This window comes from Peromyscus leucopus, chromosome 2 (genome assembly GCF_004664715.2).
Source record: "Peromyscus leucopus breed LL Stock chromosome 2, UCI_PerLeu_2.1, whole genome shotgun sequence".
NCBI lineage: Eukaryota > Metazoa > Chordata > Mammalia > Rodentia > Cricetidae > Peromyscus > Peromyscus leucopus.
This window is the reverse complement of record NC_051064.1, coordinates 30053199-30066063: the sequence shown is the minus strand read 5'-3', so window position 1 is coordinate 30066063 and position 12865 is coordinate 30053199. Positions and strand designations below refer to the sequence as shown.

General features: G+C 43.0%; 1 protein-coding gene across 1 annotated transcript in view; it reads right to left on the bottom strand.

The window, feature by feature from the left end:
* Oprk1 (opioid receptor kappa 1) overlaps positions 1 to 9921 on the bottom strand; it is a 28541-nt gene extending 18620 nt beyond the window's left edge. The window contains exons 1-3 of the mRNA XM_028861119.2: positions 9810 to 9921; positions 9531 to 9653; positions 8859 to 9165 (exon numbers count right to left, since the gene is read on the bottom strand). Of these exons, the coding sequence (XP_028716952.1) occupies positions 8859 to 9115 (257 nt within the window). The 5' untranslated portion in view covers positions 9116 to 9165; positions 9531 to 9653; positions 9810 to 9921. The remainder of the gene's footprint in view (positions 1 to 8858; positions 9166 to 9530; positions 9654 to 9809) is intronic.
* Positions 9922 to 12865: the final 2944 nt, after the last annotated feature.

Sequence of the window (12865 nt, the reverse complement as noted above, 5' to 3'; positions counted from 1 at the left end):
TTCTTTAGGTCTTTGAAGTGTTTGAAGATTACCTACCTAATCAAAATATATCTTTGTATATCTAAAAAAATGTAACTAACATGACTATAAATTTGACTATCATAGAAGACTAATTATTAATCTGTATTTCTTAATTATATATTATAATTTAATTGAGTTGTATAAACATAATTCCTTAAAAAAGAGTAGAAACATATATACAGCATAACAAAATTAACTTTAAATTTGTATTAATAAACTAAAATCCATAGCAATGTAAACATTTCAAACAAGTTGTTGCTCTTTAAAAGTATATCAGTAATCTACCCTTTTTATCCTATCATATCTATATTATCCCCTTTTCTTCTTTAGAAAGAGATTATATTTATAATCAATCCCTTTAAATAAAAATAAACATTTATAAACAATATTTTGGGAATTTGGCCATAGCTTCTCATACTGCTTCCTGCTGATTGGGGTACTGGCAATCTTATGGGGATCCTAAGAAGTATATAGTTATTGTACTTATTGTATATACTTTTTCTTATTACTTTAAATGCTTGAAAATTTGTGTAAAGCACTATGGATAAAATAGGGGGAAATCATACTTTGTCACAAGAAAAAATATTTTATTATTTTAGACCAAAAAAGAGAAATGTGGTGACATATTGTGTACCTCAATATATTATGTACCCTAATAAACTTGTCTGAGGATCAGAGGACAGATCCATCCACCAGATTAGACATAGAGGCCAAACAGTGGTGGCACACACCTTTAATCCTATCTCTCAGCAGGCAGAGATCTGTCTGGATCTCTGTGAATTCAAGGCCACATTGGGAACAGAGCCAGGTGTGGTGGCAAACATCTTTAATCCCAGCACTTGAGATCTCATGTTTTTGCTTGGGAAGCACAGACACCTTTAATCCCAGAAAGTGTCATGGTTGGGTGGAGAATGGTATATAAGGCATGAGGAGACAGGAACTAAGCAGCAGTTCAACTGATTCCCTCAGGGGTGAGGACTCAGGCTTTCATTCTGAGAATTTGTGGAAACAGGATTGGTTGAGGAGATGGTGAGGTGAGAGGTTGGCTATGGCTGATTATGTTTCTCTGATCTTTCAGCTTTCACCCCATATCTGGCTCTGGGTTTTTTTCTGTGAATAAGACCTTTTAAGACTCATGTTATATCACCTAATATTTCTGTTCTATATATGCGGCAACTAAGATTCATGGAATTCTCTTTATAAATCTTAAAGAGATATAAGACAAATTACAGTGCAGAAATTACAATCTAGGAATTACATGTAAGTTACATATTTCTACATCTGTCATTCCAACTACTATAACTTTCAAAAATCTAGTATTTTGACTTTTATTTGTCTTACTTGATTTTCACACATCCTTCAAGTTGGAATTGAGATTTATGTCTTTGCCCTTCTCTAGCTGAAGACATTTGGACTTGAGTGATCTGTGCAGCATAGACAGAGACAGACCTTGCTTTCAAGAACAGGGCAGGGCTCCATCCTGCAGACAGGTGCTTAGAAACCTGCCACAGTGACAGGATAGAGAGCTCACAATCAGAACTGAAGAAAAGAATGAGCCAGAAGTTCAATAGCATTAATAGTCTTTCAGGAAGTACACTGTGCTGGACTCTATAAACATGTAGGTGGAAACCAAAACCTCTACCCTCAGAGATTCTGGCAGAGTCCCCAGGAACTATATACATTTAACTACAACAAAATGTTAGGCAATTTTTTCATTCATTTTATGTCCACTGAGGAGAAAACAAATATTTTTTTTTGTGATAGAGTATTATTTCTCCCATTTCATCCATAATGCTTTACAGTAATTTGCAAGCATTTAAAGTAAAATGGCACCATCTAGGTGGGAAGTTTTGGCTTGTTTGTAAAAGCTGAAGGTGGGTTGGCTACAAATGATTGTGTCTTTTAGCATACACATCTCAGGAGCATATAGCACTAAAGGGCAAAGATGGCGGTTTCTCCTTGCTAGTATCTCCACAGAGCTACAAACCTGAATCACAACACTGTACCTTGGACAGTAGGGGAAAGACAGACCAGGAAGAGGGCACTGAGTTCCTTTACCCAGTAGACATGGATTCCAAAATTCCTCAAGAAATACAGGACTATACTATAGGTTGTTAGGGTAGGGCCATGGGAGGTTATTGCAATAACAAGAGCAGCAGCTGCCTTGGTAATGACAGTGGAGGCCAGCATCACACCAGAGCACTTACCATGTGCCAGGCAGGCCCTTGCTGTGTGACTTTGTGTGTGTGTGTGTGTGTGTGTGTGTGTGTGTGTGTGTGTGTGTGAGATCTAATCATCACCACAACTTTATCAAGTCATATAAAACTCCTAAAGCAGTACCTATCACTTTGTAAACCACCAGTGAATGTGTAAAACAGTTTTGTTCTTGATGGGGCATAGGCCTTCTTTGGCCCAACACCACTCTTCCCACCCATCCATTCTCCCATCACTCCCCAGAAAGCCCATCTTCTCACTGCCCCCTGCAAGGGATGCTGGGTATCAAACTTATCTCTGTGCCCCTGTCATCTGGCAAGCTCAAGTTCCCGTGGGGTTCCCTCTTTATAGCATCCGTGCAGATTTCCCAGATGTCTAGCTTCTGGGTATTCTCTGTGTGTTCACAAATGCAATGTAAACAGTGGTTATACTCATTGTTTGGGATGGGGCTTTCTGTTTTTGTTTGTCACATTACACCAATTTGATACAGACACAAACCAAGGCAGGCCTAAGGACATTTGGTTGAATCTACAAAGGCAGAATCTACAGATGTAAAGAGTCAACTGTAGTAATTTAAAGGTGGAGGAAGCCGGGCGGTGGTGGCGCACGCCTTTAATCCCAGCACTCGGGAGGCAGAGGTAGGCGGATCTCTGTGAGTTCGAGGCCAGCCTGGACTACCAAGTGAGTCCCAGGAAAGGCGCAAAGCTGCACAGAGAAACCCTGTCTCGAAAAACCAAAAAAAAAAAAAAAAGGTGGAGGGCGGCAATGAACAAGTTTAGAAGAACAGATGACTTGTCCTAAAATAGAAGTTAGTGACATAGTAGAAACTCAAACTTCGGTGTCAATGTAATGCAAACTACAACACTACTAAACCCATGGACCATCTATCTTCCCATGCTCAAATTGCCCACATTCAGACTCAGTCGGAGGAAAGTTGTGAAGCCTCAGGGAAACACAGTCCTCTTAACAAGCAGTAGGAGACCAACAGGGCAAGACACAAGCAGGTAATGGGTGGGCTTTCTTTTGCATGTCAACAAGAGTGATGTATTCACTATACTGAGTATGCTTTCCATGTTGCATAACATGCTAAGGATCCAAAAGGGTAGGGAAATGAGGAGACATTGCTCAAAGGTACAAATCCTCAGTTACAAGATGAATTCATTCTGGAGAACAAATGTACAAATGATATATAAATGATGATTATGGTTAGGATACTATAGTGTGAATCTGAAAGTTGCTGAGGACAGATCTTAAGTGTGCTTCCTATATAACTGACACTCCCAGAGAAGTAACAACACTGTGTGATAATGACTGTGTTTGATTAAGTTAAAAATGTCACAGTTCTTACATGTTTTAAATGATGTTATTTTTCTATCACAGTAACAAAATACCTGAGGTAATCAATCTGTAATGAGGAAAGGTTGCCATGGCTCCCAGTTTGGGAAGTTTCAGTCCACTGTTGGTCCATTTGTTGGGAAGAGATCATGGTGGTTCAGTATACTATGGTAAAGAAGGCATGTTTACCTCATGCGTCAATGGGAGAGAGAGAGGGAGGGAGAGAGAGAGAGAGACAGAGACAGAGAGAGACAGAGACAGAGAGAGAGAACTCATGTATACACCCCCAATATCTCCTTCAAGGGCATGCAGCCAGTGACCTCACTTCCTTACATTAAGTCATACCTCTTCAAAGTTCCACTGCCTCTGAGCGGTGCTTCAAGTGGATGACAACATCTTCAACATGTGAGCTTTTGAGTGACATTTTAAACACACCTTCAACACAAGTAATTTTCAGTAGTCAGTTAGGCCTCAGTGAAACCTGATAGGGTGGAGCAACTCCAGTGCAAACTGTGGAGTCTGGGTGACGATACTGAGTCAGCACAAGTGGGTCAATTACCTCCTTCTGCATGTGACAGGATGCTTATGGTGGGAAGACTGCATGTGAGGGGCAGAGTATGTCGAAATCTATGTCTTTCATTACATTCTCCTGTGAACTCAGCTACAAAGAACTTTTAGAAAAGTCTCTTTTCAGATATTAAATAAAAATAAAAATAATCAGAAATGAAGAATGTCCTGGTCTTACTTCTCAGTTGAATGATTTGAAAATATAATGAGTTTGTTTCATTAAATTCTCCAGATATCTTCAGTTCATCTCAATAAAATTAATTTGCTAAACATCCTTCTGGATTACTTGATATTGAAATCGTGATTGTTTACTAAAAAGCAGTAGTTCATTCATTTCCGAAAAGAAAGAAAATGTAGTCCTTGCCTCTAAGCTGGTCATTGGCCCTTCCCTCAGTCTGACGTCCCTCTGTGGAATCTCATTCCACATTGGAGCCAGGTTGTTTCCAGTGCTCACTCCCATGCACAGAGCCCGCACCATAAGAGGATAGAACAGGAGCACAGGCTGCTGGCCTCCCTCTCTTACCACACAGGGAGTTAAGTACAGTGCCAACCCTAAGCCAAGTCACACCTGGGCAGGCTATCCCAGCAGGCTTGTGGCCAAGGAGGATGGGGAATGCCCAAGAAATAATTTCACTGGAGTAGTCAGTGACTGGAAAGAGCTCATCTGTTCCTCTTGGTATTGCCACATAGCAATGATCCCTCAGAACAAATTCCAATATGTTCCATAGGGCACAGTCATACCAAAAAGCATATAGATATTTAAAATTATTTCTCTGACATCCTATAGAAATCTTGAGAATTGACATAAGCAAAGATTTAAACCTTTTATGAAAGGTTTGGCCTTTTGGGATAATAAGTGTTAAACAAGTGAAAAAAACAATAACCCACAAGTGTTTTGCAGCACTAGCCCCATTCTTAAACTCCATTCTCCTGTGAGGTGTGCTAGCACAGGGCTGTAACCCCAGCACTTGGTAGGCAAAAGTAAGAGGATAGTGAGTTTGAGGAGAGCTTGGAGAATTTAGTGAGACTGTCTCAAAAACAAAGACTACCACTATCTATTTTTCTTATACAAGTTTTCTTTGTCTAAGACATAAGCTGACATAACCTCTAAAGAAAAGGTGAGGAACAAGTAATTGTTTACTTCAAAGCTCTTGATACAATTCTAAGCCTGTATTACTTGTCCCACTGAAATTCCATCCATCTTAGAATGACAGCTGTCTTACAGCCACAGAAATTTAGATTTCTAGCTAAGCAGAGAGCCTCCTGGGGCAACCACAACAGTCTGCATCCAGAAGTCAAGCTAGGGTGAAGGAGGTGCCACCCACATAGTTCTCAGCAAGATATTGCCACTCAGGATACAGCACAATAGCTAATAGAGAGGAATTCTTCTCTCCCAGTAAGAAACAAGTTCTCCTGAAACTAGCCCCAAGACGGATATCAGGAAAGACTGTAAAGCCAGGAGAACATGGGAGCAGTTCAGAAGGCTTTGTCTGTGGTCTGTTTAGGCATAAAGAACTCTACAACACATTCCTGTATTTCTTTTCTGTGATGCTGGAGCCCTATGTGTGCTCAAACACCGAGGAATTTCCTCCAGCTCTGTGTTTTTAGTTTTTGGTTTGAGATTTATTTTGCTCTCACTAAGTTGTCCAAATAGGCCTTAAGCTCACATTTCTGCTTCAGCCTCCCAAGTAGCTGGGATTTCAGGGCTATGCCCCAGCCCAGCTGGCTTCTATCCTCCCTCCCTCCCTCTCTCTCTCTCTCCCTCCCTCCCTCCCTCCACAACATCTTTATCTTCATAAGGTTGTTTTAGCTTCTGTCCTGAAACAGCTGTGCAGCCTCCATACTTTATTGTGATCACATACTCTACTGGGAGAAAACAAGTTTAATCCACACAAGCAGCTGCCATGAAACTGACTCTCTTTTAAGAGATTCTCAAACATGTACAAAATAATTAAAGAAAGAAAGATGGGCTCTTAATTTCTGATGTTGCTTTTTTGATTCTTTTGTAAAAAGAAATGTTAATGTTGATTCCAAGATTGGATGCAGAAAAATGAGAGCATACTGTTTCATCCAAAACCCAGGATAAAGTTGTAGGATGGAACAGTAGTGAACGATGTGCAGGTGACCACACTGCACACTAGTCTTTTTTGTGCTCCTCTGCAGGGGTTTGTGATATGTAAAAGGAGGCCAAGCTGATACAGGTGAGACTTTGGAAGACAAGGACATCTAGTGCAGGGATTATGGGAACTTTGCGGAGGGGATGAAAGATCTGACATTAAAGAAGTAATGCTATTGCAGACTCTCCAACTGGGTCGTCTCATTCCTTCCTATACTGACTCAATTCTGAGGCAGCCACACAGACTGGCCATGCAGTCTAGACTGCCTCAGGGATAACCTGAATAAGCCATTATCTGTCCCAAACTTAAGATGCCATAAGCAGAGTGAACTATGGAACTTTTGCTTAGTGGCTTAAGGAAGAATAAACTTTTCTCCTATTAATACTTGAGGAAATTGGTTTCTTCATGACTATCAAGCTCCATGCTCAGGAAATTTGGATAAGTCAATGAATTTGAGCTTAGGAAATGTAGCCTTTTCCATAGTAGTCCTTCCATAGTTACCTCTAAGCCTCTTTCAAGATGACTCTCTTGGGGAACTTTCAACACAGTGATGCTGAACTGCAAAGAACCAAATGTCTTCTACTCGAGAGAAGGTCTGGGAGTGAGCCAAGCCCTGATTGCAAATTACTGAAAACTGAAGAGAAAAGGAAAGGCAAAGCCTATCACTAAGACCCAAAGAATTTCTCATTTTTACTTTATGTTTCTCTGTAAATTTTTTCTTTGTTTATCCTTAAAATTCATTGACAAAGAAATGTACCTTCATAGGAGTGAACTTTTGACTACACAGAATATAATGTACTTGCTGTAGAACTTGAAACTGGAAGGAAGTGCTCTAGATTGGTGTTCCAATCACTGGCACCTCAGAATGTAACTCGAGACTTGGACATCGAAGAAGTAATTAAGATCCAGTGAGATTACACATCAGCTGCTATGTCTGCGTCTTTATTAGAGGTTAAGACATAGTCACATGCAGAAAGAAGGCCATTTGATCACCTGGAGATGACAGCCAAAAAGAGAGATACAGAGAAAACTAACCTGGCACACTTTAACCTTGGGCTTTTTGTACCCCAAACTGTCAGATAAAATGTTCTGTTATTGAAGCCACCTAGTCTATGGAGCTTTGTAATGGTAGCCCTTTCAGACTAATACAGGTAGGCTGAGAAATTCAGAAGTTCATGTTGGATCATCAGGTAGCCATCAGAACAAGGGGAGATAGTGGAGTTTTTTTTTTTTTTTAAGACTAGATAATGGGGAGAGAGAGATTTTTTGGGTTTATCATCACATACCTGAAAACCATAGCGACATGGGAAAAACAAGAAAGAATGAAGCCATTTGGGGGGCAGTGTGGAGATAATTTTAATGTTTATCCTTAGCCGGACTATGGTTTCCAGGTCTTCAAACATTCATTTGGGTGTTACTGCAAAAGTTTTTTGTAGAAGGTATTTTTCTAGATTCAGTTGATTTTAAATAGGGGAAGTAATCCTGACCACAAGGGTGGGCTGGCTGAACCAGGAAAAGGCATTGAGGGTATAACTGAGGTTCACCAAGGAAGAAGTTCTACCCAGGCATAGCATCTACCCCTTCTGGCTTCCTAAATTAAAGTTTTCCACTTGCATAAACCAATTCCCTGTATGAATTCTTTCAGCATGCATATGCACCACTGGTTCTGGTTCTTTGTTTGACTAATCAGGAGAATATACCAAAAGGGCAGAAGAAAGCTATGAGGCCATGGAGGATATGATTGGATCACTTAGGAAACAGGGAAAGTAAGCTAGGAAGCAGCCAGAGCTCAGAGTTTATACAGGATAGAGGGAGAAGGTGAGGGGGAAATGGAGACTTCTGTGAACTGGGCATCATGGCCCAGGGCTATGATCCTACCACTCATAGGAGGATGGAGGCAGGAAGATGGGAGTTCCAGACCAGCCTGGGCTACAGAATGAATTCAAGGCCAGCCTGGACTATTATAAGAAGACTTTATGTCAAAAAACCAAGGGCTAAACAAATAGCTCAGGGATAGAGAGCTTGCCTTCTTGAGTTTGATTCTGGCACTGCAAAATCATGCTAGTGGATATTCACTAAGTATCATATTGGTTTTCATTTCATAAGCCTCAACACCAGTCCAGTGAATCACAGAAAACTCTGAATTATCTCCACTGCATTTGGTGGGCTTGGAGTTTATTTAAAGAAAAATTTACACAGGGCAGTAAACTATTTCAATCCAAAGCAGGTAAACAAGCAAAAGCCACATAGATGTTCTCTTTTCTTTACCAGGAGATGACCTTGGGATCAGAACCCTGGCACTTTTTCCACAGTGTTCTCTCAGCAGAGATTTGGAGCCTCTGCTGTAGCTTTTAAGTCCTTAAAGGTACCACGGATTTGCCCTGTGTGAAGAATCTCTAGAACCCTGCACAGAAGAGACCCCACACCTCTCTCTGTATCTGTCTGTCTCTGTCTCTCTGTCTGTCTCTGTCTCTCTGTCTCTCTCTGTCTCTCTGTCTCTCTCTCTCTCTCTCTCTCTCTCTCTCTCTCACACACACACACACACACACACACACACTGTCATTTCTTCACCCCTGCTACCACCACACCCTGTCCCGCACTCACCGAATGATGACAAACATGACCAGCGAATTGCCCACCAAGCCCACCACGAACACTACAGAGTAGACAGCGGTGATGATGACAGGAATGGCCGGGGAGATGTGTGCAGTCTCCAGCTGCTGGTCCTCCGAGCCCATACTGCCGTTGCTTTCCGATTCTACCCAGTTAGGGACCCAAGCGCTGCTGTTGGGGAGTCGGCAAGCATTCGGGGCGCAGGTGGGGCCTGGCTCCCCACGGAAGATCTGGACCGGGGACTCCATGGTGAGGGCTGCAGCAGGAAAGCGAAGAGCAGTGGTGCCTGCCTGCGGGGCTGCGGGAGCAGAGGACAGACTGAACCCAGAGAGACAAACTTTACCTGTACAGGGGCGGCACGCAGGGCTGGTGGGGAAGCAGCCTGCAACCCCTTGACTCAGTCTCAGTCTCGGGGAGCATATTTGGAGGAAGGGGCATGGAGGACTGGCCTCTTGCTAACCGCTCCCCCAACACTCTTCCGCTGCTAAACTGAGAACATTTGGACATTCCCAGAGCCCTGAGGGTGCACGTTGCCCTCAGGCGCTGTTCACTCTACAGCTGTCCCTACCCTGCCTGTGTGCGCTTGCAACCAGAAGTGCCCAGCCACACTGCTGCCCTGAGCGCAACAACCGCCCCACTGTGCTTTGAAAGCCCCAAGCTCACCTTCGCTTCCCAAGTCACCATCGGCCTCCCAGCTGTCCTTCTTGTTCCTGGGTGGCTGTTCTGCCTGGATGGGTCCAGGTCTCGCTGTTCAGTGCGTGGCTTCCACGACAGGAGGAGGCTCTGCTGGGTGGGATGAAGCCAAAAGGCAGTCAGGCTCAGGGGACTGGCAGATTGACAGCAGCCGGGCTATTTGCCCCCTCCCCCCGCCCCAGGGAGCCCGTCCCCTCCCCACCCCTTCAGAGCTAGCCCAGACCCCATTGCTGCGGAACCAGCTCTCACCAATTCCAGCGTCCCCAGCTGCACAACGCTTTGCTCCCTCCCTCAGCGCTGCAGCTTCCAGGCAGGCAGTCCAGGGCTTAGCTCTGGTCCAGTAACAGAAAAGAGTGCTTGTGCAGTGACCAGAGTGCATGGGGTCACTGGGAGTATTCACAGTATGCACAATGTGTTTGGAATTTCGTGTCTTCGTAGTTCACAGGACCAGCCTCTTTTTAGGCAAGGAGACAAGTCGTAGTAGTATTGAATTTTATTTATTGAGGATCCCAATAAAGTTGCAAAAAAATCTAGTCAGAATCATACAGGTCATATAGAATCAGCAATTTATGATATATAATTAGAAAGTCTATGCATCTATCTGACTAGAATGCCAGGCTGCAGGCATACTGTACCTTACAGGTACTAACTTCATTGCCTACTATTACTGCTGAGACTCTCCTTACCCAGGCCCTGCTGCTGGAGCAGGATGGTAACTGTTCCTTACGTTAATTCCAACCAAGAAGTTCCTGCCTCCTCTAACAAACGCAGAGAGCTCAAATCTTTATGGAGAAACTCAGTTTTCACTCTGTGTGAGTAACTGACAATCCATGTGTCTCTGTTGGAGTCTGCTGGGTAAAAAAGACCCTGGGGTCCCAAAGGAAGACCCTGGAAGAGAAGGACTGTAGCCACCTGAGGGTGAGGCACTTGAATTTTCCCAAGGGTTCCATGGTCTTAAACAAACCAGGTGCCCATTCTTTCCCTTAATGCACAACAAGAACAGAGGTGGGCATTTTAATGGTAGTCTCTGCTATTCTATCCATCAGATGATAGAAGGGTCCTCCTACTCCCTACAAAGCATGCCAACTGAAGATTTGACCATCTGTCCTTACAGGTTACAAATATATAACTCTCTACTACTGCTGCATGAAAACACCAATAGTACTTCCAACTCCTAACTCACTATCAAGTCTTGCAAACTCTCATTGGAAAGAGTACTGGTTGGTTTTGTCAATGTGGCATAAACCCAAACGTATCTAAGAAGGAACTCAGAAAATGCTTACTTAAGAATGGCCTGTAGGTAAGTCTGTGGGAAATTTTCTTGATTAATGATTGATGTAAGAGGGTCTAGCCCACTGCCACCTCTGGACAGGAAGTCCTGGGGTGCATAAGAATGCAAGCTGAGAAAACAGTGGAGAGCAAACTTATAAAGAGCCCTCCTCTAAGCTTCTGCTTCATTTCCTGCCTCCAGGCTCCTGTCTTGAGTCCCTGCTCTGACTTTCCTCTGCAGCTGTTTCTGGTCATGGTTTTCGTAACAGCAGTAGAAACCCGACTATCATAAGATAGTGACACCCGCTTCTGCAAACACTGCAAACATGAAGCATGATGACTCTAACGTTGTCCTGTCCAGAAGGAAGATGGCAGAATCTTTCTTTATGTCTTGGGGAATCACTTCCTAACACAGAGGTGACATGTGGCCAGCAAACTAGCTCATCAAAACATGTTTCTCTGGAAATGACAAAAATGGAGCAATATTGCAATTCAAAAGAAGTTAAAAATAGTTTTCCAATGAAAGTATTAGGCAACCAAAAATTACCCATCTTTCTTTTTTTTTTTTTTTTTTTTTGGTTTTTCAAGACAGGGTTTCTCTGCGTAGTTTTGCGCCTTTCCTGGAGCTCACTTGGTAGCCCAGGCTGGCCTCGAACTCACAGAGATCCGCCTGCCTCTGCCTCCCGAGTGCTGGGATTAAAGGCGTGCGCCACCACCGCCCGGCGTACCCATCTTTCTTATCTATTTCATATTTACTTGTCTGTCATTTGTGTATTAAATGTATAACTGCCTTTGTGCTACACACTTTGGAAGTGTGTCTGTATCACCTCACCTCTCTTTGCTCTTACTTGTACATTGTCCACACTATTTAAATGTAGGTCATTCACACAACTGGTAATGCAGAATCTGGGTTCAAACACAATGTAACCATGGGTCTTGTCATGTGCTTGGTGACTAGAACTATCCATGTGAGAAGACAAATTCAGAGCCTTCTTCCTACAACACAAATTTAAGAGAGAGGTATTTAGTGAAGGCAGAAAAAAAGAAGACACATTAATTGACAAGATATATATTAAGTTTCATAGATGAACATTTCTAAGCACTCATATAATGGAATAATTCAACCTTTTGGTCTCCCATTCTTATATACATACATCCATATATATATGTATGTATTTGTTCTTGGGAATCTATAGCCAGTTGGTTATAGAACACCACAGAGAGCAAACTTCACAGATTCCCAAGCCATTCACACAGACACTATAGTATTGGCATGTAGCCTGTGCATAGGGGCCTTTTACTTCAAGTCATCTCTGTGTTCTGTGGTGGTATTGTAATTGTACTAAAATGTGATTTTGATTGTATGTTAATAAATAAAGTTGCCCGGGGGTCAGAGCTATTAGAGCCATAGACAGAGTGTGGTGGTGGTGGTGCACGCCTTTAACCCCATAGATCTCTGTATGTTCAGGGATACAGCCAGCATTGGAGACATATGCCTTTAAGACCTGGGGGGCTGTACATACAGACAGTGATGAGGCAGTCACGTGTTTGGGTTTACAACCAATGAGAAGGCAGAATGACTATGAAACGACTTACACACAGGGAAATAGCTCTCTTTCAGGAAGCTAAGACCACCGCAAGAGGAAGGGTGAGATTTTAGCTCTGAGCTCTGATCTCTTGGCTTTCTCTTTTACATTGGTTCAGTGTTTCTTATTTGATAAGACGGTTGGTTACATCTACATCTGGCGCCCAACGAGACAAGAATCCATTAAAAACCACTTGGCTTGGCGGGAGGTCCACTTTCCCACAAGGGCGGCAGGCCGGGAAGTTGGCTTCCTAGCCCGGGCCTAGGTCTGCTTGAACTCAGGCCGGACTAACTGTGAGCTGCTTGCTTAAAGCCTGCTTGCTTAAAGCTGGTGCTACAAACAACTCAGGCCTGCCCTGCTGAACAGGGCCCAGCCTGTAAAGCCAACGCACATGGTTGGAGCTTAAGGAAGCCAGAGCCAAGCCTTGACAAGGCTCAAGAGGGAACACAT